This window comes from Fusarium fujikuroi, chromosome FFUJ_chr08 (assembly GCF_900079805.1).
Source record: "Fusarium fujikuroi IMI 58289 draft genome, chromosome FFUJ_chr08".
Taxonomy (NCBI): domain Eukaryota; kingdom Fungi; phylum Ascomycota; class Sordariomycetes; order Hypocreales; family Nectriaceae; genus Fusarium; species Fusarium fujikuroi.
Window position 1 is genome coordinate 857,131 of NC_036629.1, and position 26,388 is coordinate 883,518.

The window sequence follows — 26,388 nt, forward strand, 5'->3', positions numbered from 1 at the left end:
GAATGTCAAACCAGTCAGCGTCAACCCTAGAAGCGAGCTCTTGGCGAATAACGAGAAAGGATACGACTCGCGAATGCGAAAACCGAGGGTGGATGACGATACGTGATACGCGGACAGTCTCCAGTCCAGTTAGGCCAGGTAAGCCTAGTAGGGATAGACTTGATTGGTTGAACAAGCAACTAAACAATAAGAGTATTCGCATTGAATAATTCTGCCTAGGAATGATTGCTATACGAGTATAACGTACGTATAATCGTATTGTACTGTAGCCTGGAAAATTGAGTAAGGGTTGAGGTGAAGTGCGCGCAGAAATGACGAAGGACCCGACGATCCACTGAATGGACGTTACGTCATTTTATTGTAGTTGGAGTTAGGGGTTCAATTCACCTAAAAAAGGCTACCTAAAGAGCTGTCATCAATTCGGCCCCCAGAACCGCTGACCACTGAATCCATCCGTACAGTAGCACCATATTTGAGTACCGACCTTACATCCACAAGAAAACAAGAAACAAGTCGAGAGCTCTTGGCTCCTCCTACGTCGTTCACTTCCCTTCCGCTCCTTATTTCAGGGTTATACCCGCATTCTCTCCCTCCTCTTCTTATCTCCCCTCTCTGCCTTGCCTTATCATATCGTCTTGTCGACTACGAAGCTGCGACAGCTCAAGACAAGACCACTTTAGGGCATTTGCTGTCGTGTCTCACATTCTCAGACTAAAACGTCACGACTTGACACGTCTATTTTTGTCGCTTTCTGTTTCCGATTGTTTCGTCTTCTTCCGCGGGCGCCGAGTTGACAACTACTGCCGAAACTCTATCTTCCTCTCCAAGGCGAGGTCGAACAAATCCTCACCATTTACCACGACATCTACGACGATCATACGAATATATACTACACATATCTACGAATATGAGCTCTTCAATAGATCCTCTTCCCAATGGGAATGGTCACGCTGGCGATCATGACCACGTTATACGCCCTCGACCGCGCAAACCCAAACATTCACAAGTCTCGGAGGTTCTTCGCATGTCAACAGCAGAAGATAGCGAAGGACATCTCATGCCCGATAATTTGAGCACAGGAACTGCCAGTGGGTTGACTAGGTATGATTGAACCTCCAAACCATCCGCTCAAGCTAATTGTGTACAGCGGTCGTTCCACGCCTGTCCCAGAGAATGCGCCTCCATCCGTTAAAGTCCTCTCGACAGTTCGAAAGCAAACCCGCGCAGAGCAACGTCGCCGTATATTTCCCACGATCGAGTTCGCATCGCGTGTTAGTCATTTTGACCCCGAAAGCGATTACCGAGACTTCCATGGCTTCTTCAACCTCTTCTGGATTGGCCTCGCCATTATGGGCATCACCTCAATGCTACGCAACCTCAAAGATACTGGGTTCCCTCTGAGAGTGCAAATATGGGGTCTCTTCACAGTCAAGCTCTGGCATCTTGCCATTGCCGATTTCCTTATGGTCGCAACGACAGCTGTCAGTCTGCCATTGAACCGTGCAGCTCGAAGTGCAAAGCCCGGTAGCTTTTTGTCTTGGGATAAGGGTGGAATAGCTATTCAGAGCATCTACCAGGTCGCTTGGCTTTCGCTTTGGATCATTGTGCCCTTTCACTTTGAATGGACCTGGACGTCGCAGGTTTTCTTTCTCTTGCATACCATGGTACTACTGATGAAGATGCACTCGTACGCCTTCTACAACGGACATTTGTCGCAGACGGAGAAGCGACTGTACGCTCTGGACAACCCCTTCTCGCCCCACGATCGACGACCAGCCTACCAATATCCATCCACCGATAGTGTCGCTAACGGCGAGGCTACTGCTTCCGGTAGCAAGAAGCGTCGTCGAAACCGTAGCAAGAAGCGACAGCAAGCCAAACGCAGCAACAGTGATGGAAACAAGAGCAACGAGGAGGTGGATGCTGTTAACAACAACCTTTTGGTACCTAGTCCTGTCGCGAGCGGTAACAACAGTGCCGACGAAGTCGATGAGTTGCGAGAGGATCTTGCCCGTGAGCTTACGAGTCCCATTGGCAACGTCACATATCCAAACAACCTCACATGGTCCAACTACATCGACTATCTCCTCTGTCCAACACTCTGCTATGAGATCGAATATCCTCGAATGTCCCGAATCAACTGGATTTCTCTCATTTCCAAGATCATTGCCACTTTTGGTTGCATCTTTCTCTTAACAATCATCTCAGAAGATTTCATTCTTCCCGTTCTTATCGATGCCTCAGAGCGCCTCGATGCCGTTCCCGCAGTATCATCGCTTTCGGAGAAGTCTCTCATTCTGGCAGAGACTATCTCGTGGCTTCTCTTCCCCTTCATGCTTACGTTCCTCCTTGTTTTCCTTGTCATCTTCGAATATGTCCTCGGTGCATTCGCTGAGATCACTTGCTTTGCTGATAGGCATTTCTACTCTGACTGGTGGAACTCAACCGACTGGATGGAGTTCTCGCGCGAGTGGAACATCCCTGTGTATAGTTTCCTTCGTCGTCATGTCTACAGCGCCTCTCGGCCTCGCATTGGCAGAGGAGCTGCCACAGCGTTGACATTCCTCATCTCTGCTATTGGCCATGAGATCGTCATGGCATGCATCACCAAGAAGCTCCGTGGTTACGGCTTTGTGTGTCAGATGCTTCAACTACCCATCGTGATGCTCCAACGTACGCGATGGGTCCGTGGTAAGAAGACCCTGAACAATGTCTGTTTCTGGGCATCAATGGTTCTCGGTCTCAGCATGGTATGTCGCAATCCCCAACAATCATGTCAAACTGCAACTAACAACTTCACAGATCTGCGCTCTCTACGTTCTCGTGTAGTCAGCCCAGGCTCTAGAAGAGTATGCTGGTCATACTGAGCGCTTTATCGCATGTAACATCTGTACAACACCAACTTTAGATACATACCCCATCTCAGTTCCGTCTTGCGATCCTGTACATATGGGCTTTTAGAATTGGAAACGAGGAACGGACTAGGTACAAGAGGGAATGGACTACTTCGACATCCTACAAAGATAGATTATATACCCCCATAGTAAATTTGATTGAGTCATTGCCTCAATGCGTAACCTGTCCTCAGTGAGCAAAACATCAGACCTTGATACAGGGTGTGAAATAAATTCAGCAAAATATATCCTAAACCGGTACTAAATTAAAGAAACTCAGTAAAACATATCTTCAACCTGTACTAAGTTAAGTTGGCTCAGCAAAATATACTCTAAACTTATACTAAGCTACCTGAATCTTGTCATTTACGATAAATTCACACATTGACATCACATTAAGGACGAGGACAACATTGTTCTATACCATTTCCATTTCGCGTCTACTTCATCTCTCTCGTAATCATAGAGCTAACTAGAGTTACACCCCGTCCTCCTTTCAAGACTGGGGAATGAATTATGGCAGAATAAGCGGCTGCTCAAATCCGATAAGCCCGCATAAAAACCAGAAGACAGAAAAAAGACCATGTTGCTCATAAAAACCGAAACCCTTCAACTCCATTGACTTTTTATGGTATCCCGTTTAGCGTGCGTGGTCATTTAGTCAACCTCCTCCATGGCGCTGTCACCAGTGGCGGCGGCAGGAGCATCGGTGGCGGCATCAGCCTCAGCAGGGGCAGAGTCATCCTCCTCAATGTTGAGGCCAAGCTGGACAAGCTTGTGGATGCGGTCGGCGAAACCAGCGGGCTCGTCAATGGTGAAGCCAGAGACAAGGAGAGAGGTCTCGAAGAGAAGCTGGACGATGGACTTGACAGTGCGGTCGTTCTCGCCGTCAGTCTCAACCTTCTTCTTGAGCTCCTGGACGATAGGGGACTTGGGGGAGATCTCGAAGGTCTTCTTGGAAGACATGTAGCTGGACATGGAAGTGTCACGGAGAGCCTGGGCCTTCATGATACGCTCCATGTTGGCGGACCAACCGAACTGGCCAGTTCGGATAGCGCAAGGAGAGGTGCCGAGCTTGTGAGAGACGACAACCTTCTCAACCTTGTCGCCGAGAACATTCTTGAGGGCCTTGGCGAGGCTCTCGTATTCCTTCTCCTCAGTCTCACGGGCCTTCTTCTCATCCTCGGTCTCCTCAAGCTCGAAGTCCTTGGTGATGTCGACGAGCTTCTTGCCCTCGAACTCCTTGAGCTGAGTCATGGCGTACTCATCAATGGGGTCAACGAGGAAGAGAACCTCGAAGCCCTTCTCGCGGAGAGCGTCCAGGAAGGGAGACTTAGAGACAGCCTTGATGGACTCACCAGTGATGTAGTACATGTTGTTCTGGTGCTCAGGCATGCGGGTGACGTAGTCGGAGAGGGAGGTAAGCTCATCACCAGACTTGGTGGAGTTGAATCGGAGGAGCTTGGCGAGGATAGAGCGGTTCTGGGAGTCCTCGTGGATACCAAGCTTGAGGTTCTTGGAGAAGGCGCTGTAGAACTTGTCGAACTGCTCCTTGTCCTCAGCGATCTCCTGGAAGAGCTCAAGAGACTTCTTGACGATGTTCTTCTTGATGACCTTCATGATCTTGTTCTGCTGAAGAGTCTCACGAGACAGGTTGAGGGGGAGATCCTCAGAGTCGACAACACCCTTTACGAAGCCAAGCCACTCAGGGATGAGGTCGGTAGCGTCGTCAGTGATGAAGACACGTCGGACGTAGAGCTTGATGTTGTTCTTGGTCTTCTTGGTCTCGAAGAGATCGAAGGGGGCGCGCTTGGGAACGAAGAGAATAGCGCGGAACTCGAGCTGACCCTCAACGGAGAAGTGCTTGACAGCGAGGTGGTCCTCCCAGTCGTTGGAAAGGGACTTGTAGAAAGAAGCATACTCCTCTTGAGAGATGTCCTGGGGGTTGCGAGTCCAGATGGGCTTCTGCTTGTTGAGCTCCTCCTCCTCAATCTTGGTCTCCTTGATCTTCTTGGTCTTGGGCTTCTTCTCCTCCTCATCGTCATCAACCTCCTCGATCTTGGGCTTCTTGTCATCACCCTCCTCGGTGACCTCCTCGCCCTCCTCATCGGGGACCTCCTTCTCGGTCTCCTTCTCGACGTGGAGGTAGATGGGGTATGAGATGAACTCGGAGTGCTTCTTGATGACCTCCTTGATCTTGCTCTCGTTCAGGTACTCGGTCTGCTCGTCCTTGAGGTGGAGGATGATAGCGGTACCACGGCCGAGGGGCTCACCCTCGGTGTCCTCAGTGATGGAGAAAGTACCACCAGCGGAGGACTCCCAGACGTACTGCTCGTCATCGTTGTTCTTGGAGATGACACGGACCTGGTCGGCAACGAGGTAGGCAGAGTAGAAACCGACACCGAACTGACCAATCATGGAAACATCAGCACCAGCAGTCAGGGCCTCCATGAACTGCTTGGTACCGGATCGGGCGATAGTACCCAGGTTGTTGACAAGGTCCTGCATGATGTTAGTACTGTATGTGGCATATGCATCTGATAGACAGATCAACTTACAGCCTTGGTCATACCAATACCGGTATCCCGGATGGTAAGGGTCTTGTTGGCCTTGTCAGGAATGATGTCAATTCGGAGGTCCTTGCCAGAGTCGAGCTGGCTAGGGTCCGAAAGGGCCTTGTATCGGATCTTGTCTAGGGCATCTGAGGCGTTGGAGACAAGCTCTCGCAGGAAAATCTCCTTGTTGGAGTAGACGGTGTTGATAATAAGGGAGAGAAGCTGAGAGATCTCAGCTTGGAACTCGAAGGTCTCAGACATTTTGTCGGGTATCAAAGGAATCGTGACTATGTGAGAGAAAAAAAGGAAGAAAAATGGTTTGGAGGGAAAGGAAGGTTGAAGAGGTAGGTGCAAGAAAAATATAATATGTAGGCGCGGTCGGCCCCTCCTTCCATCTGCTTCTGCCCGCCGCCATTGTGAAGGGTTCCATGAGATTCTACGGGCCAAAGTGGAAGAGCCCACCTACCTAGCGCCGCTACAGCTCCCTCCCCCGCCTTCCGCTAGCTCCATCGTACCTTGCCTGCTGGCCTTGCCCAGCAACGGCGGCAAGAGGTGGCCAACACTGCTCAGTTTGCCTCTGATTCCGCCTGCACCTTTGCGGTCTGCCAACGATCTTGCCCGCCGTGTCAGCCTAAGGAGCCTAAGGGACGCAATAAACCTTAGGCTTCTCGATCCTAAGCGACGAAAATCTTTAGGTAACTTAGGCTAAGCTTAGGAGACTCTTTACTGAGTTTATTTTGGCATCTCCTCTAAAGCCTCGAGTTTTTCTTGTTCTCAGAGCAGATACAAACATTGCTTACCCCAAAAAAGCACAAATGGACCAGGAGGGAGGCAAGATGAATGGATCGGATCAGGCTCGTGTGATTGGCCATTGTTTGCTAGACTCTTTCCACGTTGCCCTTCACAAGCTCGACGTGCATCGCCCCAAATGTCTATCTCTTGCGAATTAAGGTACCACAAACCCCATCAGGCTATCCGAGTCAAACAATGAGCCACTGTGATTGTGAAAAACAGAGATTTCATTGATCTACATGAATCATACAGAAACTCAATCGTGACGGCAAACCTCCATTCATTGTTAGCGTAGACAAATTGCTCCAGAGCCTTATCGCCATGGAGGGATCTTTGAGTGACCCCTCATTCGAGGCTGAAAAAGACCCTTGTTCAAGTTCCTAGGCTTTCCATTTCAGAGTCCCACCGCTTCCGCTTTCTTACCCCAGCGAAAGTAACAACCCCTCGATCGAATCGAATCTTCTAGCCACAGAAATCGACTGTTGCGTGTGCTGCCTGGGCATTGCTTACGACGGCCACCTGTTTCAATTGAGGCCTACCCATCTGCCAGTAGCCCAGGCGAAGTTCAAAGCGTAGCTGTGCTGAGCCCTTTTGTAATTTGTGTAAACCAATGACATGCAATTATTGAGAGCAAGGCTGAGTCCCTGTACAAGTAACAAATGTTTCATGCCGAGGTTGATCGAAAGGCAGTTAGATTGTCTGAGATAAGCAATATACTCAGCACCCATTAGTCTTGGGCAAACTGTAGGCAGCTTAACTGCTAAAATTGGATATTGTTTGTGATTCTTCTGGTTTGTTCTTTGGCGGTTTGCCAATCGAGCATCAAGTGACCATGATATCCACCTCAAACATCAAGCCAGAAGCCAAACTTACACACAATCCAACAGCATGAAATCGCTCGTTTCTATTCCAGATTATCCGTAATTTGTTATCATTTATCGTGAACCTTCGAGAACCACGGCAACCCTGTGTTCTTCGCCAAGCCTTGAATTCTCATGTTATACAGGGTACTATACACTATCCAGCTTTTGATACAATCCCTATCACTTACATCTCCAACACTACTCCGACCTCTCTATACTTTCTGTCCGCATAGACAAGCCCAAAATCCTCATCCTCCTCTTCCCCAACCCTCACCATCTCTACTACCTCTCCCACCACGATGACATGATCTCTCACTCTCAAGAGTCCTCCCTCTGGCGCATCTTGGAGTACCCTACACCGAAGAGCAAACATGACACCGTCCTCTTTTAGTATGGGCGCTTCGTCATCTTCTTGGGTATATTCCAGTCCCTTAAATGCATTCCCTCCAAAATTGCCTCTTGTGAAGTGACTCGCAACATTTGCGCCTCGTTCATCCCCTGACAAGACGTGTACGTTGAAACCACCGCTTGCTCTTATAGCATCTAGAGTTCTGCTCGGCGTGGCAATGTTGAATGTGACGAGAGGTGTAGGTGCGAGTGTCAATGATGTAAAAGACGACATCGTCATGGCGCGAGGGCCATCGCCAGGTTGGTTTGATGTACAGACAACGACACTGTGGGGGAGGAGACGCATGATAGAGCGTAGCTGTTCGGAGAGAGGGACTTGTTTCGTTGGCTGGACGGTCGGAGGTTTGGCTGGGGATGTATGCCATGTAGTTGCAGTCGCAGTTGTGTGATTTCTTCTATCTACAGTATAGCATTAGCTAGAGTAACAGGCCATGGCAGAACCACTCACGATGTAGCGCCGATTGCGACGAACGAGACCCTGACATCGAAGCCATGTATATTCCACAAACATCCATTCCTCTTATTGAAGGCTGGAGGCACCCAGTATTCCGCAAAGAACTGAATCCTCTGGTCCCGCCTCTCGTCATGACAAGTACTGTCGCAGCGCCATTGCGCAACGCTCGGGAGCTCTTCATTGACCACCACAGCGCATTATCAACAAATGCACTGAAAATAGCCTCGAATAAACCGCAAAGAGGACGTGAAATCGCCTTGTGTAAAAAGGCGCCTTTTTATTTCACTTGTTCGCAGTCGGAGGCCGAGCCGGTCTAGAAATGACGAAGAACGATCATTTTCTTATCGATAAGATCCCGAACCCAGGAGGAATGAAAACTTAGGACCTTAACCCTAGATGACAAAAAGACCTAGGTCAGTTAGTATAAGTTAATTCTAAGTTTAATATGAACTTAGGATACCTCTTACCAAGTTTATTTTGTCATATTAAATTTAGGTCCGGTGTTTTCTTGCCCCCTGAAGGCCATGCTTGGTGTACCCGCACTCGGACCTCGCATCCTAAATTTTACCGATCGACTTCAAGCCTACCTATTCGAACCTTCACCACCAATCTAGGTCGTCAATCGCTGCCAGGGCCATCAATTCGTCTTTTCCGGCCTCGCTCTTAGTAGCGCTTCAAATTCACAATGGCTAAGTTCTCAGTGTCGCCGGCGACTCTCTCGCCTCTACGAACAACACTCTCAACATCATGCTCACCAACCCGCCTCTCCCTCGGCCAAGTCCGTCATGCCACATTCATTCCTCGACCACGCCGACCATACACATTCACTCAGCTCGTCACCCTATCCGACGGCTCCGCATACACCATGCGAACAACTTCACCACTGCCCATTTACCGCGCTACAAAGGATACACGCAACACATTGCTGTGGCAGCCATCTGAGAAGTCACTCAAGAACGTCGAGCTTGATGAGGCTGGTAAATTGGCTGCTTTCCGAGAACGTTACGGCCGTGCCTATGATGCTTCTCATGCTGAGGAGGGCGAAGGCACTGCTGAGGCAGCTGACGAAGGTTACGCGGATCTTATCGCTGGATATGCGCCGACACAAGATGCGAACGCTATGAGGGATTCGGGACCCAAGAAGCAGGCAAAGAAGAGAAAGTAATCAATGATATAATAGAGGAAGAACAGCCCCACAAAAACCACAACCCATTGTCAGTTTGTGGGTGAAAATGAGTCTTGTATAAATTACTATTGAGGGCATCCGAGAATTGGAAGTATGAGGGGCGGTTCGATATGTACAACAGCTATAAAGCTCCCCGAGGCTTGTAAGATATAAAAAACACGTGTCTCCGATTCTCGGAACTGATCAATAGTCAAACATCGCTGTGGACGTGAATATAATTCTTCCTCCTATCAGGAGCTCAACCTCATCGCTACCAGATAGAACCGCCAAGATGCGTAGGGGAAACCGACGCCCGGTCCATCTAGTCCGAGTCTTCGTCTATCCTCGCTCGAGCGCGGTCAACAGCAGTATCGCCTCCCTTTTGCTGCTGTTGCTGCTGATATACTGGTGGTCTATAAAATACTGACTCATCGTCCTCGGCGTCAAGCTGCATCAAGAATGTCTCCCACTTCTCAATAAGCTGTGACAGGTTAGCAAGCTTCCATCTTCACCGCTTCCACTGTACTCACCTCCTTTTGCGCCTCAACTGCGCTTTCAAGGAATGTCTCAACACCACTCTTGAAGTCTTCCACCTTCTCCTTCTCGAATCGATCAAGCTCGCTCCTCATCAACCGGCCCATATCCTCGAAAAGAAGTCTGGCTTGGTGAACCTTGCGCTCTGACTCGCCCACTTCAGCGCTCATCTGGTTGAGTCTGTCTTGCTGACTCTTTCCTTGTCTCAAAAGCTTGTCCTGTGTGGCCTTCTTCTTCTGTAGTTCCGATTCCGCAGCATGCCATGAATAGAACGCCTTTTGTCGCTGGCCAAAAGCCTGCTTAACTGAACCGATGAGGCGAATGTACTCCTCAAGAATAATGCCGAATGTCAGAACATCTTGCTGGGCCTGGCGGTCGTACACATCTCGGATAGTAAGCTGGAGCTCGGAAAGAGCATCAAGAGGGCCTGATAGTGAGGGTGACAATTCAACGGTGGAGAGTGCGTGGAGGGAAGCTGAGAAATCCCCAGCTGCCTCGGCCATCATCTTACGTTGGCCGACCATGGTCTCCATAGCCTTGAGAAGTCCCTTGAGCTGATTCTCGAGAGCATCGAGATAGACCTTGCGATCATGGAACCAGTCATCCTGTTCCACAAACTTGTTTCCGCCTCCGACGTTGATACCCAGAGACCCAAGCACACCCTTGCTCTCGGTAGGAATGGGTTCCCGCCTCTCCTTGTGCTTAACGTCCACATTGAAAGTTTCACTTTCCAAGAAAAGCTTCAGATCGGGATCGTGCTGGAGCGTAGGGTGTATCGCGGTCTTATTAAGCATCTTCTCAAGAGCAGCTCGTCGGCTCTCAACAAAATTGCTGTCGAAGCGACCGACAGCCTGCTTCTCAGGAGGAGGTGGAACCACAATTCCAGGGTTGTTGCCATGGAGAGTTGTGTAAAGCCAGAGGAAATCGCGATATCGGCGCTTGACTTCGAACTCGGGCTGTTTGTATCCTTTGGAAGTGGTCTGTTTCTCTGCGTAAGTGTTTGATTGAGTTAATTGGACACCGACTCTTCATACCTTGGTTCGAACGGAATAGACGATGTGAGAACTTGTCAGATCGCCAACTTTGTGAGGATCTCCAACCGTAATCTGGAACGTCGGCTTGGCAGCCTGCTCAACACTAACGCTCGGCTGATTGCTGCTCCTAACGGCACTGGGCTGGGCAGCCTCAACGGGAGGAGGTGCGCGAGGAGCTTTTGGCCCATCGTTCTCGTCATCGTCGATATGGTGAGGATCCGCAGGTCGTCGCTGCTGCTGGGGCTGCGGCATGGTGGTACGAATTACCATCTGCTCCTTTTGCGGAGGCACCGGAGGGGCATCCTGGGCAGGGCCATTGTCTTCGGTGGCGGCGCCGAGAGGACCGAGAGGATCATCGACAGCTTCGAGACGTGTGGGTTGAGCGACCAGGCGACGAGGTCCTCTCGATGGACGAGGGGCCGACGAGGAAGCGGAGGGAGCTGGATTGGACGATTGCGAGGCCGCGGTTTCAGGCTGCGATGCCTGTTGCGATGCGGCCTGTGATGAGTCGGCCCAAGGCGATTCTTCGACGTCCATATCTAATTAATGCGATCGCGAGACGCTACTCTGTTGGGATTTAAAGTCGTCGAGGTTGATAGAATGGGCTTGAGAGGTAGAGGTTGGAAGCTTGGGGAGCATGCGGACGTCAGCGGAGACGGCCCCACTCTTCCCCAGGCAGGTACGTATTGTTATATCAGCCAGCTTCAACTTACACTCCTCCAAAGACTGCCCTTAGGGAGCAAGAAAACACCAGATATTATTAGCAGGTATTAAAATAAACCTAATAAAAGATATCTTAAGCTTAATAAAAATATCCTAAATTTATATAACTTTCCCTAAATCTTTTTATTACTTAAGATTAAGGTTCTAAGTTTTCTTTCCTCCCCTAGACTGCCTAGGTACTTACCTACCATAGAATGCTCACACATACAACCAGTAATTAAATATGGCCATATCGTTACAGTATTCCGTGGTTATTACTCAGATTCTATTACTATAGGACATCCATGCTCTGTTGCAAAGAATGACATCAGCCCCAACACGATTTCCTGTGGACTGCTCTCTATTCCAGCCTGTTCACTGAAACCAGTCTCTTTATCTAGTCTCGATCGGAATCATCCTGCCCTCGCTGTATATTCTTAATACCTATGATCATGACTGCTATACGAAGGTAGCCCATTGCGCCTCTCCTGATTGTCTGGCCCAGTTTCATCGTCGACTATTTGCGAGGTCTCGCCGTCAGCCCCAAATCTATTCCAAACTTAGCGGCAAATTGTTGCCTTCGCCGTTTCTCGCGAGCAACTGGGTCGACTGCCTCCCGCTCCTAACGTTCGGGGTCGTAACAGCCGCCTACAATTACCAAGTTCATCCGTGTAAACTTGACCTTCATCACTGGTGTCTTCTTCGTCGGGAACGCGCTGATCTGATCGGGAGTGATCATCACCTCCTTATTCTTTTTCTTATGAGTTCCGGTGGTGCCACTGGTACCCGCTGGTCCTGAAGCTCCGGCTGTCACGCGAGAAGCTTCACCAGCAGTGCCTCCTGCGCTTGTGCCATCAGCCCCTGTTGCTGTCGTATCGAGACCTGTCTGTTGCTGGCTCGCCTTTTGGGGATCAGAAGGCAGCTCGACATCCCAGAGTCGGACTGTGCCATCTTGACCACCAGAAGCAAGCACGTTGGATTCAACGCTGAAGCTGAGTGACCAAATTCCGCCCTTACCGTGGCCACGTGACCGCTTGATGCGTGTTCCCTTCGCAAGGTCCCAAAAGAAGATGTTACCTGCACAATCGGCACTTGCTAGGATCTTGCCATTTGGCGCGCACTCCAAGGCGGTGATATATTCGTTGTGGCCTGTGAACACGCGGACACAACCGCCAGTTACGACAGACCACATACGGATCGACTTGTCAGTCTCGTCAGAGGCGGAGAAGACATAGAGGCCATTAGGGTGCCATGCAAGTGCTGAGATGGACGTGTCATGCCCAACCAACAATCGTTGAGGGGAAGCATGATCTTGCATCCACAGTCGAACAGCTTTGTCGTATCCTCCACTGATGAAATAGTGTCCATGGGGACCCCAGAGTGTCCTGAAAGCAGGTCCATCGTGGGACTTGTAAAGACACAGGCAACTCCAAGACTCTAGTGACCACAGACGAATCTGGCCATCCGCAGATGCAGATAGCAGCAGCTTCGGTCTCGTGTCCATGGCAGGGTTCGACTTCCCTTCGTCGCCAAAGAGCTTCTGCGGAGGGCCAGAAACAGCATCGGAGAAGGACACGTCGTAAACGGGTCCGGAATGTCCGATCAATTTGCGGCTGTTGAACTTGGCTTCTTTCTCGTGCGCGTTCATCGTGGGTAAGGCTTTACCATCCAGCGACCAAACACGAATGTAAGATTCCGTGGTACCAGCTGCCACTAATTGTCCATCGTTGGAGAAGTCCATACATGCAACACTGAAGTTTGTTAGTATCAGCGGTTCCCACGGGGCTGTCAAAACTCACCTTCCAAGTGTGTTATGGAATGTAAACATGCATGCGCTGATAGGGACTCCCACGCCCCCCGTCGCACCGTCGATCTTGAAACGGTCGCGATTCTCTCGAAGCTTTTGCATTTCTAGCATAATGTCCCTCGGCCTTGAGGGTGGTAAGGGTAACTCTGCTCTGCTTGGGGCATCTGCACTCTCCTCACGTTTGATTTTTTGGTCGAACTCATCCACTAGCGATGTTTTTCCGGGAGGGGGCGGAATTCGTCGCTCCTCTTCCTCAAGCTCAGCTCGCACATCGTCGCGCAGGTCGGCATCCATAGGAAGTGGTCCAAGCTTCAGGGGAGCAGTTGGGTCGAGAACGTCCTTGTTCGACAAGCCAATATTGACGCCCGGGATACCTTCGTTAGTATCTATGCTCTCTATCTCCATGTTCCTTGACCTTCTGTAAACAGCTTCGAAACTGAAGGGGGTAATAGGTCCACGAGCTGTAGAATCAATCTGGCAGTAGGTTGCCAGGACTTGGCGAATCACGGAACCACCCTGATCAGACTCACGCTCCAGAAAGTTAAAAAGATCACCGCTGGCATGTTGGTTCAGGGGGATTCGGTACTTGTTTTCCCGATACAGCTTTGTCATGGGGTTCTCGTTTATGTGCTGTGGTAGTGTAATGGTACCAAGGGTCTTGAGATCATCCGCGTGTACCGGCTGGAAGTTGGGCCCGATGTCTCTGAGGAAAGCCTTAGCATCTTCAGTGTAGGCATGCTGGACAAGTTCCAGGAAAGAATAGACGAAGACGGGCCATAGCAGCTTGGACAGTTCGAACTGGGGTTGTTAGCAAAGGAAACAGTAAGATGGTCACCACGGCATACCTTGTATATGTCCAAGTTGTTCTCGACCCACTCACGTAGAAGTCCAAAGGCTCGTTGGTACTTTTTGGGGCCGAGGTTGGCCAGTTGATAGATAGGCTTGCCATCGGGGCCGAGATGTTTGGATTCCTGACGAAACACCTCTTCGGTTCGGTTGAACCCCCTTTTGAGCAAGTAGTCCGTGACCTGTGCATTGAGTTCAGTGTTTGCACATTTCGGCGGAGGTTCCATGATAATTATGGTGCGCGAGCTGATCAAATATATGTGTTTGTAATGGATGTATGATGGCCTGCGTTACTGCGGCTCAAGATGAAGAGAAGTTGAGATAAGCACCCTAGACAGGATACATGAAGCCAATGTGCAGTATGGGCGATGCTTGATATGTGTTGTCATGGAAAGTGCTAAGGGGCAGATGATATAATGGTCGCCGTTATGTTGGTGGTGTAATGGAATGAGACGACCATGGAGATTCATCAAACAAACAAGTAGAGAGTGACTTACAATCTGGTTGAGGTTTTGATTCGACATTGGGCCTCCAGATGAGCCACTTTGGCCCGTCGCGGCGGTTGCTGCTGCGTGTGTTGGAGCTGGGGGTGTTGGTGCAGGTCCTTGATAGCCTGGCGCTTGAGGTGCGCCTGATGTTTGTGCTGGCCCAGACATAGTGAAGGGCAGTGACTGTGAGAGAAGAAGGCGAGTTTGGATTGGAGCCTAGGTGTTCGAGCCAGCCTATCTACGCCACACGCTGGAACAGAGAGCGAGTGTCCCTCAGCGATATGTCATAACCCAGCTGTGTCTTGCAGATGGGGACCAGCTCCTGTCGCTCTTCAAGGTGATGAGATGAGAGGTCACAAACCGCCAGTCTGTGGCAGTGTCCTTCTTTATCGGATATTCGAAAGAGTTGGGGTCGGTTTTATCTGTGAATTAAGATGGTTCGAAGAAGAATGATTGTAGCTAAGAAGACGATGAGATCCCAAGGTTTGTGTGAGTTGTAACCTTGATTCAATAATGCTGAAAGTTAAAGTGAATCGTGGATGATCAAACGCGCCAAAGCTTAGCAGAGCGCGCCGGGAGGTTAACCGATGATTAAGCGGCGCAATATGATATTGAACTCTGCGAGACAATAAGAGGGTGGCACACACAACAATATCCAAGCTACTTAGGTCCAATAATTAATTCTCTTTTGTTGTTTCGCATCTTGGGAGCCTTCTCCCATCGTTCCTCCTAATTCATCGTGCTGCTGTTGAAACAATTGATTGAGCATGCACGCACGGGCCGCCACCGCCATCTGCCAGTGACGACGGGTACGTACCTCTCACTTGATCTTTCATTCAATGAGATCCGTTTTGGTTGCACTTCAACTCACTTCAGCTTCATTATCACAGAGAACTCCCTTAGGTTTCATTCATCTGCTTGCATCAAAGTAGGGCGATTTTGAAGATTGAATGCCTGATTATCTCTCCTGTGTATTTTCTTGGACTGAACCATCACAACCCTTTGTTCCAGCTGAGCCTTGTGTTAAATTGAGGGTTTGAGCATAAATCCAAAGACACAGCATCGTCAACTTCATCGCACTTCCACGAATAGCTCTCAAAGTGCGGGCCACAGTCATGGCTTCTCCAAATGATGTCGAGATGGCTGGTGCCGAATCATCACGCAATGAGCCATTCACTATTGAAGAGAACATCCGCCAGCTCAACGCCATCGACCAACAAATCATCCAGCTCATGAAACACACTGCCACAGCACTCAACGCACTCACAATACCAAAAGCCACAGAAACCGACCAGAGCGTGGATCCATCAACTGAACCTACGAAGCCATCACTAGATCCTGGTACACAAAAAGAAGCCTTCGCCTCTGCGACAGATCAGTTCTTCAGGGCCCTTCACACCGTCGACGTCAAGATCAAACGCCAGGTCATGGCACTCGAAGAAGCCAATATCATCAGTCTTGCTCCACCGCCTCGTCTGAATAAGACGGGTCCCATTATCCCACAACCGACGCCTAACGGAGTGGGAGCTGTGGGCATCATCGGAGCAGGTTGGCTGAACAGTCGAGGGACAAGAGTTGAGAGGGATATGGAGGCAGAGCTCTGGGGAAAGGCCAAGGAAATACTGAAGGAGAAGGAAGCAAAGCTGGAGTCGGGATCACGATAGATGGGATTGGCCTGAGTGGTACATACAATGTTGCTGGAAGGTTTAAGAAAGGAACCATTATCTTCCCGGTCATCCTGATAAAACTACAGGTGAAACAACCCTTCAAAACCTTTGCTACACAATACAAATCCATTGACGATTGAACTTCATGTTCCGAGTCTAATAAACCCAGCAAAAGATACCCTTAACTTGGGCTAAATTTGTACTAAGCTATCTAAATCTTTTTGTCATCTAAGATCAAGGCCCTAAGTTTTCTTTCCTCCCCTAGCTACCTACCTCACCTAGGGTAGGTAGCTACGGCAAGGTAGTATCGTACTGGTGGATGCTAAGAGAAGAATTGGACGGATATACGGACATCTAAACACAGCACTTGTAAAATGGAGTCCAATAAATCAGTGATCAGCTTCGAGTCCATTAATGCCAAGACTTCTAATTCTTGGGGACGACTCCAACCATCGAACAAGCGATGGCCTTCATCTACCAGAGTCAGTATATTCCCGTTACTACGAGATGGTGAGGCCAATGCATGAGCTGCATTTTCAAGGACTTCTGTTTATATTTTGGTTAATGGGCGACTATATGTCTAATAAGCTGCTCATGAAAACACTTGACTTCAGACTCCAAGAGGACCAAGACTTGGTTGCAAACATGGCATTCTTGGATTCGGGTATATCGGACCCAGTCGACGCACGTTGCTCTATTAGCGGACAATAAAGCTCCGGCAACCCCCCTGGCGCTGCAGGAATTAGTGGGAAAGCACCACGCCTGATATCAAAAGCAACCAATCACCATCGCGCTTTGTGTAATGACAGGCTGCCGAATGCTCCGGAATGACGCCCTCAATCGATGGAGCCCCCTGGAACCTCAAGTATGGAGGGCCCGAGGTGGGAAGTGGGAGAGGTTGGCGGCCTTTTTACTTGAACCGACACCAGGAAACAACTTTTGAGTTTGCCCAATTTCCTCATCTCCTTCTTCCTCGTCACCTTTGGTCTCCCTAGAGGAGTTTTATTCCGCCTCGTAGTACAAACGCAGTCCTTTGTTTGCTTCGCTCTCGACATCTCGCTATCTACTCGCTTATCGAGCCACGATCCCCCAGCGATTGCTGCTTACAATTGAATAATTTGGACGCCGCTAGACATCGACGATCCCCCACCGACGGTTGTTACGGCGGGAAGAACGGAGCCGAAACTGCGATTGCTCACAATTTGCACGGAGACATTGAATCGTGATATTGACGGAAATCCGAGGACGATACGGCCATGATTGGCGGTTATAAGTCGAAGGCCATTGCGGCGCCTTCACTATCCAAGGTTGCGACAGTTGCGCTTCTCGTCACAGCTGTGCAAGCCCACGACCACGATGCAAGCCATATTCCTGAGGGCGAAACAGTCTCTTTGGAACCCTTAGTGCGTTTAACAGGCCTGGAAATCTGGACCAGCGGCTGACGAGTAGTAGGATACGGTATTATGGATTCACATCTTCATTCAGATGTTAGCGTACGGCGTTATCTTCCCTGTCGGTATGGTTTTGGGTGTAAGTAAACAAACCTACTCAGCCTTGGCACCACACTGACATCCACTAGATGACCAAGAATCGATGGCACGTTCCGACCCAAGCCGTTGGCACCATTCTCGCCATTCTTGGCTTCTTCCTTGGTCATGCGCATAAGGGCCGCGAGTTCATTCCCAATCACGTTCATGGCAAATTTGCGCACATTCTTCAGCTTCTCCTTGCCGCGCAGGTTGTTCTTGGACTATACCTCAAAGGACATTGGGAGAAAGGCATCAATGGCAGAATTCGAAAGCTGATCCGCCCGTGTCATTCTTTCATCGGCAAGCTCATGCCAGTCCTGTCATGGACGCAGATGATCTTTGGTGGAATCACAGCTCTTGGCTTTTGCCAGGGAGATCATACTGGACAATGCGCCGCTCATTTCATTATGGGTGGTGCTTTCATCGCCTACGGAATTGTTCTCACCATTATCCTCGTTGTTGGCCAGCTCTGGATCCGACGACATGGTCGCTCGCAGGAGTTCTACGATAGCGTTGCGATTGCTGCATGGGGCTGCGTTAACACATTTACCGAGCATCGCTGGGGAACCGACTGGGTCAAGAACGATTGGCAACATACGACAATGGGAATCATCTGGTGGTGTGCTGGTTTGGCTGGTATCTGGCTGAGCAAGGACCGCGACGGAAACCCCAAGCGCAACTTCATCCCCGGCTTCGTTATTTTCATTACAGGCTGGGCCATGTCTGCCCATCCTCAGGAGCTGATGGTCAGTGCAGCTACGCATACAATGTTTGGCTACACCCTTATGGTCGTGGGTATTACTCGTATCATTGAGATTGCTTTTGTGCTCAGGGATGCTCACTCCATCTCAGAAGATGGCCGAACTGCCAACAGTTTCCAGTTTGTTCCAGTTTTTGTAAGTCAGCCCGCATTTCACAATAAAACTTAAGCTAACACTTGCAGTTCATGTATGCCGCTGGCTTCCTTTTCATGGGCGCTACAGAGGAGCAAATGAATCTTGTGGCTGGCTCCGCTATGGACCACGTTTCGTACATCCTTATTACCTACTCGCTCGCCTCGATCATGTTCCTCTTCGTCAATATGCTCATTGGTCTCTGGGACCGCCTTGCTCACCCTGTACTGGACACCAAGGAGCTCGGCAACAACCACTATGCCAACGGGCTCGCGGTGGAAGACGGTCAACTGCGGGATGCCCAAGAATTCGAGTTAGATGGGTTGATGAGCGATGACGATGACGATCCTAGTCGAAGAATGCTCGGACCCAACAGCGAAGACAGCGCAGCTACTGTTGGACGAAACCAACAGACTCGTGCTTAGGGGAGGACATATGATCTCTTGTGAGACGTACATTTGGGGAGGGGATGGTGCATACCTAGACTGTTCATAGGGGTATCTGGCGTCATTTTATGGCATGTGTATGATGTTTAAATGACTACTTGATGGCATGGGAAGCGGCATTTTCAGAATTGTATTACTTAGACATTCGAGGCGCAATTGATTGGGATTCATGAATAACATTTTGTCTCCTCGTGTTGAGTCTCTGGAGGAGGCGTTCTGGAACATGCAGCTCTGCCGATCCCCGCGGCGGGGCTCACTTTAGCGCATTCCTTACCGAACCTCCACCGAGTTTTTCGACCCCAGTAAAAAAAAAGTTGAGAGCCTCTTAACGCAGAACTTCCATCACCAAAACCAACACATACAGTCACAATGCCTTCCGTCGGCAACCCCAACGGCCCTTCCAAGAACCGCCTTGCGGCGCGCGCTTCAAGCGCCCGCAAAGAGCGACGCAAGCGATCACAAGCACCCAAGGATAAGGTCGCAAAGGCCGATACTACACGAGGCGCCAGGCCAGGGCTTTTGCCTACGAGCGGACCTAGAGCCAAGGTGAGCGCCAAGAAGGCGCGCAAGATAGAGAAGAGACTGGCGCACGCTATGAAGAGAAAGATGGAAGCTGAGGGAGAGGCGGAGATGAAGGGTAAGTTGTCTGCTTGGAAGGTCAGTAACAGAGTGCTGACTTGAATAGATGCGCCGGAGGTTGAGGGTGAGGGCGAGAAGGCCGAGGAGGTTGAGATGGGCGACATTCAGTGAGGGAAAGTTGATGGGGAAAGGAAGACAAACCGACAAATGAACAACAAATGAAAAAGAGTTCCGAAGAGGAGCTGTTGCAACGACGATAACAGCTCGCGAAGAGACTCTACCACGAGGCGAACCTCGCGGCGAAAACGAGCCTTCAGAACGAAAGGCATACCTGAGATGAAGGACTGGACGAGGCTGAAAAACTGCTATAGATGGCACGGAGGAATCTGCGCTTCAACTTCCATAGGGCCAAAGGTCGAGGTCCCAAAGTTACATATGCAGGGAGACCGTAGATCATCTGAAGATCAACTGAATTGATAATAAATCTTCCAACTGTGTCTGCCGAACCCATGATGGTAACAATTGCATTGTGAAGTTTCTGGATGGATATTTATGCTGCAATCATGCAGAGACAAGAGACAGTTGGCGGCTGTCCTTCTGGAATATTGGATCGGCCGTGATTCACTTACCTCTTCTTTCAATAGCTCAACCTCCATCTTCAATCTTCAATCTTGAACCTACCTACCTTCATCTCTATCCTCATCACCGCACCACAACCCGCCAAATCAATACCGAAATCGCATTTCTTCAACCCAGGCGCTAACCCACATCTCTTCTTATCTCTTCTCGCAGCTAGTAGCTTCTTCTTTACATCCACAAAACCTCAACTTGGAGCGCTCTCGCCCTCCCATCACAACATGAGCACCTCATTGTCTGCCGAATTTGTACAAAATGTCACTCAGCGATTAACGGAAATCGTGCTCCTTAATCTGATGAGCGCAGACTTCAAAAACCACGTCTTCTACAACTCCAACCGCCGCCTCGAGGAAGCGAAACAGAAGGGCATCACCCTCAACGACATCTCTATCGGAGACGACTGCCTTGCTACATGGAGTGGCCGCACTTGGAACCCCTTTACAGGGTCTCTGCACGATGCTCTTCAAGAAGATGCGTTGAATCTTCTCGAAGCGCAGGAGGCTAGCAGTATGGTGCGCAGGGATCTCATCCAGAAGAGCAACCGCAAGCTGGAGGAAGCGCGAGGTCTTGGTATTGCGCTGGAGGACATTCAGATCGGACTGAACTTGCTGCCAGTTTAGGGTGCTGCAGCGGAAGAAGCGATCCCGTTTCTGCTCGAACATAACGAAGAGGATGAACACCACAGTTCTCTTGAGGGCAGCATCCATGACGATACAGACATTTCTGAGGGAACTCTTGTCAACATCAACACCGAGGACTCTGACAACGACACGCCCATGGTCACAGATGATGCCGAAAGTACCGACTCCGACAGTGATTCCGAGATGGAGTTTGCGGTTCATGGAAATGACAATAATCTCGTCAACGACGAGATTGAAGCATCCAGCATTTTCAACCCGGAACCCTTGTATGATTCAGATGATTCGAATGACGAAGAACCAAACATTTTCCACGGAGCTCAAGTCATGGGTGTCCCAGCCCAGCACTCCATCGTTGACCTCGAGGTTTACTTCGCCGAAGACGAGGACGAGGTCCGAGACCTTCCGCAGATGGAGTTGGCTATCGATCAAGAGTCCTACGAACACTACTTTGGAACTGATGGAGCGATCGATCTTGAGGTTGTTGGAGGTCGACTCATCTGCACCGGAGAGCTTTTTGAGGAGGACCAGGAGATGACACTGGAGGATGTGGCGGATGACATGGAGGTCTTGTCACTCACGGCTAGCGACGACGAACAATTGGAAGCAAAGGACTGAAATGGGAGCGGCGAGGATTGAGGACTGTCTTGAAGACACCGGGAGTGCGACAGAAGCGCATATTTCTCAGCACGAAGCTGAGACTGGTATTTCGCGGGAAGACTGGAAATGGGCATTTCTGATAAAATGGGACAGAACTCGCATAGATTTGATTCTCGATCATGTCTTGTATCTAGACCCTTACGCACAGCCAGTATCTAAAAGCAATTATTTTCAACACTTCCCGACCAGTCCTGTAAAATGACAACATGAAACATCGACCTTCCTTTCCCTTCATCAGGGGTTTCCTTCAACAGGTTTTCCCTTCGACATGCCATCTCATTCACTTGAGAGCATTCCGTCATCCTTCTGTAATTTCAACAATAACACCTCTCACAGTTCATCCTCGTCAACGGGCATTGACATCTTAGGACGGTACGCTGGCCGCACGAACTTGAATAAACCTTCAACACGCGCGCATGTAGTCTCAGAAGTCTGAGGAGCCTCAGGCATCTGCTGAAACAACTCTGCACTCTGATATACCCGGGAACTCTGGTGAATCTCGGGACCCTGATGAATCTGGGAACTCTGATGAATCTGAGAGTTCTCATAGTGCGCATTGTTCTGGATTTGAGGACTCTGCAAACCAAGAACCTGGCCAATCTGCATCTCTAGCTTGGCGACACGACTTTCTAGTTCTCGATTTTTTCTCTCAAGCTCTTCCTGCTTATTAATCGAAGGCCCTCGTAGTCGAATCGCCTTCGCAGTCCGAGCAGAGGCATTGCTTCGTGCGCCTGTTGCATGGCCCGCAGGGTTGCTTCCACGACCAGCAGAAGGGCTCCCCGGGGTGACAACAATGGTCGACTCCTCAGTCTCCATGGGCGTGAGCAGTAGGTTCCTCGGAGTTCGCGTCGGGGTTGCAAACAAGTCCATGTTGAACTGACTGGGCATGAAAGCTGAAACCTCGCCAGCCGTCATGTGAGGTCTAGCGTTCGCATGCAACTTGGCTGAGCGGACGTTGGAGTAGGTTTTGCCTGAGCCTTTGCAGCCGAACTTGATGCACATGTAAGCATTCACCCCATCCAGAACCATCATGCCCTCGATGTCCTCCACGATTTCCTCCGCAGGTTCCTCAGCCAGAGCATGAAAGTTAGCATTGGCGTGTTTTCGGGCGCTGGCCAGATGCTGGTAGGTGGAGTTCATTCGCTTGCAGCCAGGTTTAACGCAGGTCCAGACACCTTCCTCCATTGAGTACTCCAACCCGTCGAGATTCTCATCTGCAGAGTCAGGCTCCTCGGCTAAGGCATGGCTGTCACCGCTGGCGTGCTTCTTGGCATTGCCCAGATGCGAGAATAGTTTGTTGAATTTCCGGCAACCGCGCTTGAGGCATCTCCAGCCGTCGCCGTCTTTCAAGGACTCCATGCCTTCGATATGTTCGACGGACTCATCAGATGAAGTGGCGACCTCCTCCGCAGCCATGAGGTGAGTATCAGAGTTGTAGTGACTCTTGGCATTTCCAAGCCCTTTGATGACAACATTGAACTTCTTGCAGCCTTGCTTGGTGCATTTCCAGAGTAATCCATCCTCCGCAACCTCCATGCCGTGTACCGCGCTCTTCTTCCAGACTTCTTCGCCTGATTCGTCCGCGTCTGTAAACCCCATGTATTCTTCCGCCCGGGCGTGACCGAGTGATCTGCTATGCTGCTTCATAGCGGCATAAGAGTCAAACTGGAAACGAAACCGGGGGCATTTCTCGTTGACGCATCTGCCCTTTTTGCCGCCGGCATAGAACTGAATTCCGGGCAAGACATCTCTATCGCTACTGTAATTGAGGTCGTCGTCGTCGAATTTGACATACCATCCATCACGATGTTCTTCGTCTTTCAGGTGGTTGAAAAATGATTTTGCCGTACTAAAGACTTCCCCGTGTCGGTGGCAGCGGCGGGAAGTGCAGCGGAATGAACGAAGACCTTCCTGCTCGGCCTGGAGCGCGGAGGTAGTTGGGATGCCCGAGAGCAAGACTTTGTTCAGATTCGCGGCAGTTCGATGAGCACCTGTGTCTGCGTGACGGTTGAACTCAGACTTGCACTTGTAGTCCGTACCGTAATGTCGACAACAGGGCTCGTTACAGATATTTCCATCTGGTTCGAAGGGCCCAAAAACATCATCTTCTGCGCTCTGGTGACCAGAGTTGAGAGATGGTGTGAAAACCGAGTCGTTATCATCTGCAATCTCATCCACAAACAAGTGTTTGTGGCCACTTGAGTTTCGAACATGCTCGCAAAAGAGGGTATTTGTGTCAAAAGCTTCTCCGACCATCTCGCAGTCTTCATCCTCACAAATCCACTGGGTGTTATGCGCACTTGCCTCTGCATGTCGCTGGAGTGCAGGCCAAGCAGCAAAGTTCACATGACATTGCCCGCACGCGTAGGGACCTTGGTGCCAGTTCTTGTCGTGCTTCTAGCACTCTTCGGCAGAGGCAAAGATCCAGCCATCGCAGTGAATGTAGGGACAAGTGAAAGTGAACTGCTCCTCTTCATTTGGGCACTCGTCGCCGACATAATAGCCTTCAGGTGCTCGGTAAAGAGGCTCGTCATCGAGTGACATGATAGAAGGAGTGTCTTCACTTGTAGAAGACATTGTCGCACAGGTTGTTGACACGAGCGCGGAAGTCTGCGTTTGTGTGAGAGTATGCAAGGGGGTGGACGTATATGTGCTTTATAGCTTTAAGCGATGCCGAGGAATACGATATCTTCCAAAACTACCGTCCCCTAGTAGCCTTTCAACAGCCTAGTTCACTTGAATAAAATGAAACAAGATGCTGTGTTTGCTGTTGTGACCGGAGAAAGAGGGGTCATCATGAAGGAGGAGAGCAAGAAGGAGAAGGCAGTTTGTGTACGCCAGGGTCGTTGCTGGGTGACTGATGGGCTTGTGTCACTGTCACTGTCACTGTCAACCTGACTTTGGCACAGCTTACCTAGGCTGTTCTATCACGCACAACGCAAAAAACCCCTATTATTTTAAAGAAGAACAATGATAATGACAATGAGGAAGTAACCCTGCCATTCATGGTGGGTCAAGAGTAAGTGCTGCACTTCGCTGTATGGCAATCATAGAGACCAACTGGAGCTCCGTTTTCAAGCAATTGCATCCGGTATGGTGTAGTGGCTAACATTTCGCGCTCTCATCTTCAGCTGAGGGATCAGTACCGCGGAGCCCAGGGTTCGATTCCCTGTACCGGAGTTTTTTTATCTTTTGCTGTTCTGGGGTCTTTTGTCGACTACGTTGTATGCGTTCTTTCTCTTTTGCCTTCGGCCATGGATTTATGGGAGATGCTGTTGTGATGTTGGAGTCGAGAAGTAAAAAGAGCGTGACTAAAGAGGAGGCAGTTATTTAATCTAGAACAACTTCAAGGCAAGAAGCCAGGGTATTAAAAAGCGTTTCTAAGATTGTACTCATTTACCTAAGTCTTGTTGTAAGTTAGGACCGGGATCCTAAGTTTAGACTGGCCTCCTCACTAACAGGACTTGTACCACCGAAGGAACATATACAATCTTGTTTGGGCTGGCTGTGCACCTCACTTATACAGAGCATCTAGGTTCATTTGTACTTATTCATTGCAAACAAGGAAACTAAAACTCATGACAAAGGAGACTACAGCTTAGTAGGTTTACCCAACAGCTCACACGCTCAACTACCCCCATGCTTCCTCTTTAAATGCCTTTTCAGATGATCTCGTCTCGCAAAATACTCTCCACAGTGCCTACATTTGGATTCGCTTCGAATAAGGCCCATCTTGACTGCCTCGTCTGGGTGGTTACTCCAATAGTGCCTCTCCAGATCGCGCCTCCACTGGTGCCCCTTTCCGCAGATGTGACACTTCTCAGGCTTATCTTCTTTTCGCTTCTGTCTTCTTGAAGGAAGTTTTAGTATGGGCGAATTACTGATGTAAATCTGGTAAGGATGGCTTACTTCAAGTCACAGGGTCTAGTGCCTGGTTTCATCTTCGTTCTTCGTCTTCTGGTTGATGTGCTTGATGCGTTTTCGGCATTTTTTGCCGATAAGGGGTCGGATATTTGTGATTGTGACAGTCCTGTTGGACTGCTTTGAGTCGTCGGGGAGGAAGAATTTGTGTAGGTAGTGGAATAATCGGATTGCTCTGTGGTTGTTATAGAACCAGCAATGGTAGTAGTGATGGGATCAGTGGGCATCATCATGAAGTCCCAGTTCGTAGGTAAGATATCAAGATAAGTAGTATCTAGAGCTGGTAGCTCTTGAGTGTTGTATAAAATTGGATTGGTATGATTGGAGTAAATGCCAAATGAGTTCGTATTGACTGAATCGATTGCATCTGCAAAGGCTGTTCCCTGGTGTACGTCGGCAAACGCTGCGTCATTCGTATTATATGGAGCATTCCATGGCAAGTTATCCAGGTCATGGCTTGCAAAGTCTACGACGAAGTCTTCTTCACTCATGAAGAGCAAATCATCGTCGGGGACCCGAGCTTCCATTGTCTGTCGGGTTGTACGGGGCCTGCCACCAGTGGCTACGCCCAGGAGATATATGTTGGCAATTCGAGAATTAGAGGTTTTTTATGATGAAGAAGATTTCGAAGGAGGAAAGTAATAGGACACCTTTTTACGACATATCCGGGTCCATTAATCGTGTTGGCTGATACTGTAAGTCCACTGCCGCATCGAGGGGAGCAAGAAGCCGACGTACCCAAGCAAAAAGTGAAAAAGCAATACACAACAATGAAACAACTCCTTTTGAGAGCGTTCGATCGCGCGCGTTGCTGATACACATTCCGGGCATCTGGCTGGATCTTGAAGATCTACAGGTGCATGTGTCGTGGCAACAC

At 49.7% G+C, this 26,388-nt stretch overlaps 12 protein-coding genes and 1 non-coding gene; 7 read left to right on the forward strand and 6 right to left on the reverse strand.

Annotated features, from left to right (window-relative positions):
- Positions 1-907: 907 nt before the first annotated feature.
- On the forward strand, positions 908-2,829 carry FFUJ_13746 (related to acyl-CoA sterol acyltransferase; the record flags this gene model as incomplete). XM_023581658.1 has 3 exons in its annotated part: positions 908-1,101; positions 1,148-2,750; positions 2,803-2,829. 3 exons carry the CDS (start codon positions 908-910, stop codon positions 2,827-2,829), a joined length of 1,824 nt encoding a protein of 607 aa, XP_023434323.1.
- A 722-nt stretch (positions 2,830-3,551) lies between these two features.
- On the reverse strand, positions 3,552-5,710 carry FFUJ_13745 (probable heat shock protein 80; the record flags this gene model as incomplete). XM_023581659.1 has 2 exons in its annotated part: positions 3,552-5,396; positions 5,453-5,710. The coding sequence occupies 2 exons, from the start codon at positions 5,708-5,710 to the stop codon at positions 3,552-3,554; spliced, it is 2,103 nt and encodes a 700-aa protein (XP_023434324.1).
- A 1,578-nt stretch (positions 5,711-7,288) lies between these two features.
- FFUJ_13744 (uncharacterized protein) lies at positions 7,289-7,798 on the reverse strand (the record flags this gene model as incomplete). Its single annotated transcript, XM_023581660.1, has 1 exon — positions 7,289-7,798. One exon carries the CDS (start codon positions 7,796-7,798, stop codon positions 7,289-7,291), a length of 510 nt encoding a protein of 169 aa, XP_023434325.1.
- An 853-nt stretch (positions 7,799-8,651) lies between these two features.
- On the forward strand, positions 8,652-9,131 carry FFUJ_13743 (related to ribosomal protein YmL36 precursor, mitochondrial; the record flags this gene model as incomplete). Its single annotated transcript, XM_023581662.1, has 1 exon — positions 8,652-9,131. The coding sequence occupies one exon, from the start codon at positions 8,652-8,654 to the stop codon at positions 9,129-9,131; it is 480 nt and encodes a 159-aa protein (XP_023434326.1).
- A 322-nt stretch (positions 9,132-9,453) lies between these two features.
- Positions 9,454-11,236, reverse strand: FFUJ_13742 (related to vacuolar protein sorting-associated protein VPS5; the record flags this gene model as incomplete). XM_023581663.1 has 3 exons in its annotated part: positions 9,454-9,612; positions 9,662-10,645; positions 10,700-11,236. 3 exons carry the CDS (start codon positions 11,234-11,236, stop codon positions 9,454-9,456), a joined length of 1,680 nt encoding a protein of 559 aa, XP_023434327.1.
- A 787-nt stretch (positions 11,237-12,023) lies between these two features.
- Positions 12,024-14,281, reverse strand: FFUJ_13741 (related to transcription initiation factor tfiid 100 kDa subunit; the record flags this gene model as incomplete). XM_023581664.1 has 3 exons in its annotated part: positions 12,024-13,152; positions 13,201-14,006; positions 14,054-14,281. 3 exons carry the CDS (start codon positions 14,279-14,281, stop codon positions 12,024-12,026), a joined length of 2,163 nt encoding a protein of 720 aa, XP_023434328.1.
- Positions 14,282-15,657: 1,376 nt separating this feature from the next.
- On the forward strand, positions 15,658-16,206 carry FFUJ_13740 (uncharacterized protein; the record flags this gene model as incomplete). Its single annotated transcript, XM_023581665.1, has 1 exon — positions 15,658-16,206. The coding sequence occupies one exon, from the start codon at positions 15,658-15,660 to the stop codon at positions 16,204-16,206; it is 549 nt and encodes a 182-aa protein (XP_023434329.1).
- Positions 16,207-17,465: 1,259 nt separating this feature from the next.
- Positions 17,466-19,056, forward strand: FFUJ_13739 (related to type-III integral membrane protein, involved in copper and iron homeostasis; the record flags this gene model as incomplete). XM_023581666.1 has 4 exons in its annotated part: positions 17,466-17,612; positions 17,662-17,739; positions 17,789-18,634; positions 18,682-19,056. The coding sequence occupies 4 exons, from the start codon at positions 17,466-17,468 to the stop codon at positions 19,054-19,056; spliced, it is 1,446 nt and encodes a 481-aa protein (XP_023434330.1).
- Positions 19,057-19,446: 390 nt separating this feature from the next.
- On the forward strand, positions 19,447-19,827 carry FFUJ_13738 (uncharacterized protein; the record flags this gene model as incomplete). XM_023581667.1 has 2 exons in its annotated part: positions 19,447-19,714; positions 19,763-19,827. The coding sequence occupies 2 exons, from the start codon at positions 19,447-19,449 to the stop codon at positions 19,825-19,827; spliced, it is 333 nt and encodes a 110-aa protein (XP_023434331.1).
- A 686-nt stretch (positions 19,828-20,513) lies between these two features.
- Positions 20,514-21,548, forward strand: FFUJ_13737 (uncharacterized protein; the record flags this gene model as incomplete). XM_023581668.1 has 2 exons in its annotated part: positions 20,514-20,862; positions 20,923-21,548. 2 exons carry the CDS (start codon positions 20,514-20,516, stop codon positions 21,546-21,548), a joined length of 975 nt encoding a protein of 324 aa, XP_023434332.1.
- A 372-nt stretch (positions 21,549-21,920) lies between these two features.
- Positions 21,921-23,846, reverse strand: FFUJ_13736 (uncharacterized protein; the record flags this gene model as incomplete). The annotated part of the gene is made up of 1 exon (XM_023581669.1): positions 21,921-23,846. One exon carries the CDS (start codon positions 23,844-23,846, stop codon positions 21,921-21,923), a length of 1,926 nt encoding a protein of 641 aa, XP_023434333.1.
- Positions 23,847-23,987: 141 nt separating this feature from the next.
- Positions 23,988-26,038, reverse strand: FFUJ_13735 (uncharacterized protein; the record flags this gene model as incomplete). XM_023581670.1 has 4 exons in its annotated part: positions 23,988-24,200; positions 24,427-24,470; positions 25,295-25,440; positions 25,500-26,038. 4 exons carry the CDS (start codon positions 26,036-26,038, stop codon positions 23,988-23,990), a joined length of 942 nt encoding a protein of 313 aa, XP_023434334.1.
- tRNA lies at positions 24,679-24,771 on the forward strand. Its single transcript has one exon. It is a non-coding gene (tRNA).
- Positions 26,039-26,388: the final 350 nt, after the last annotated feature.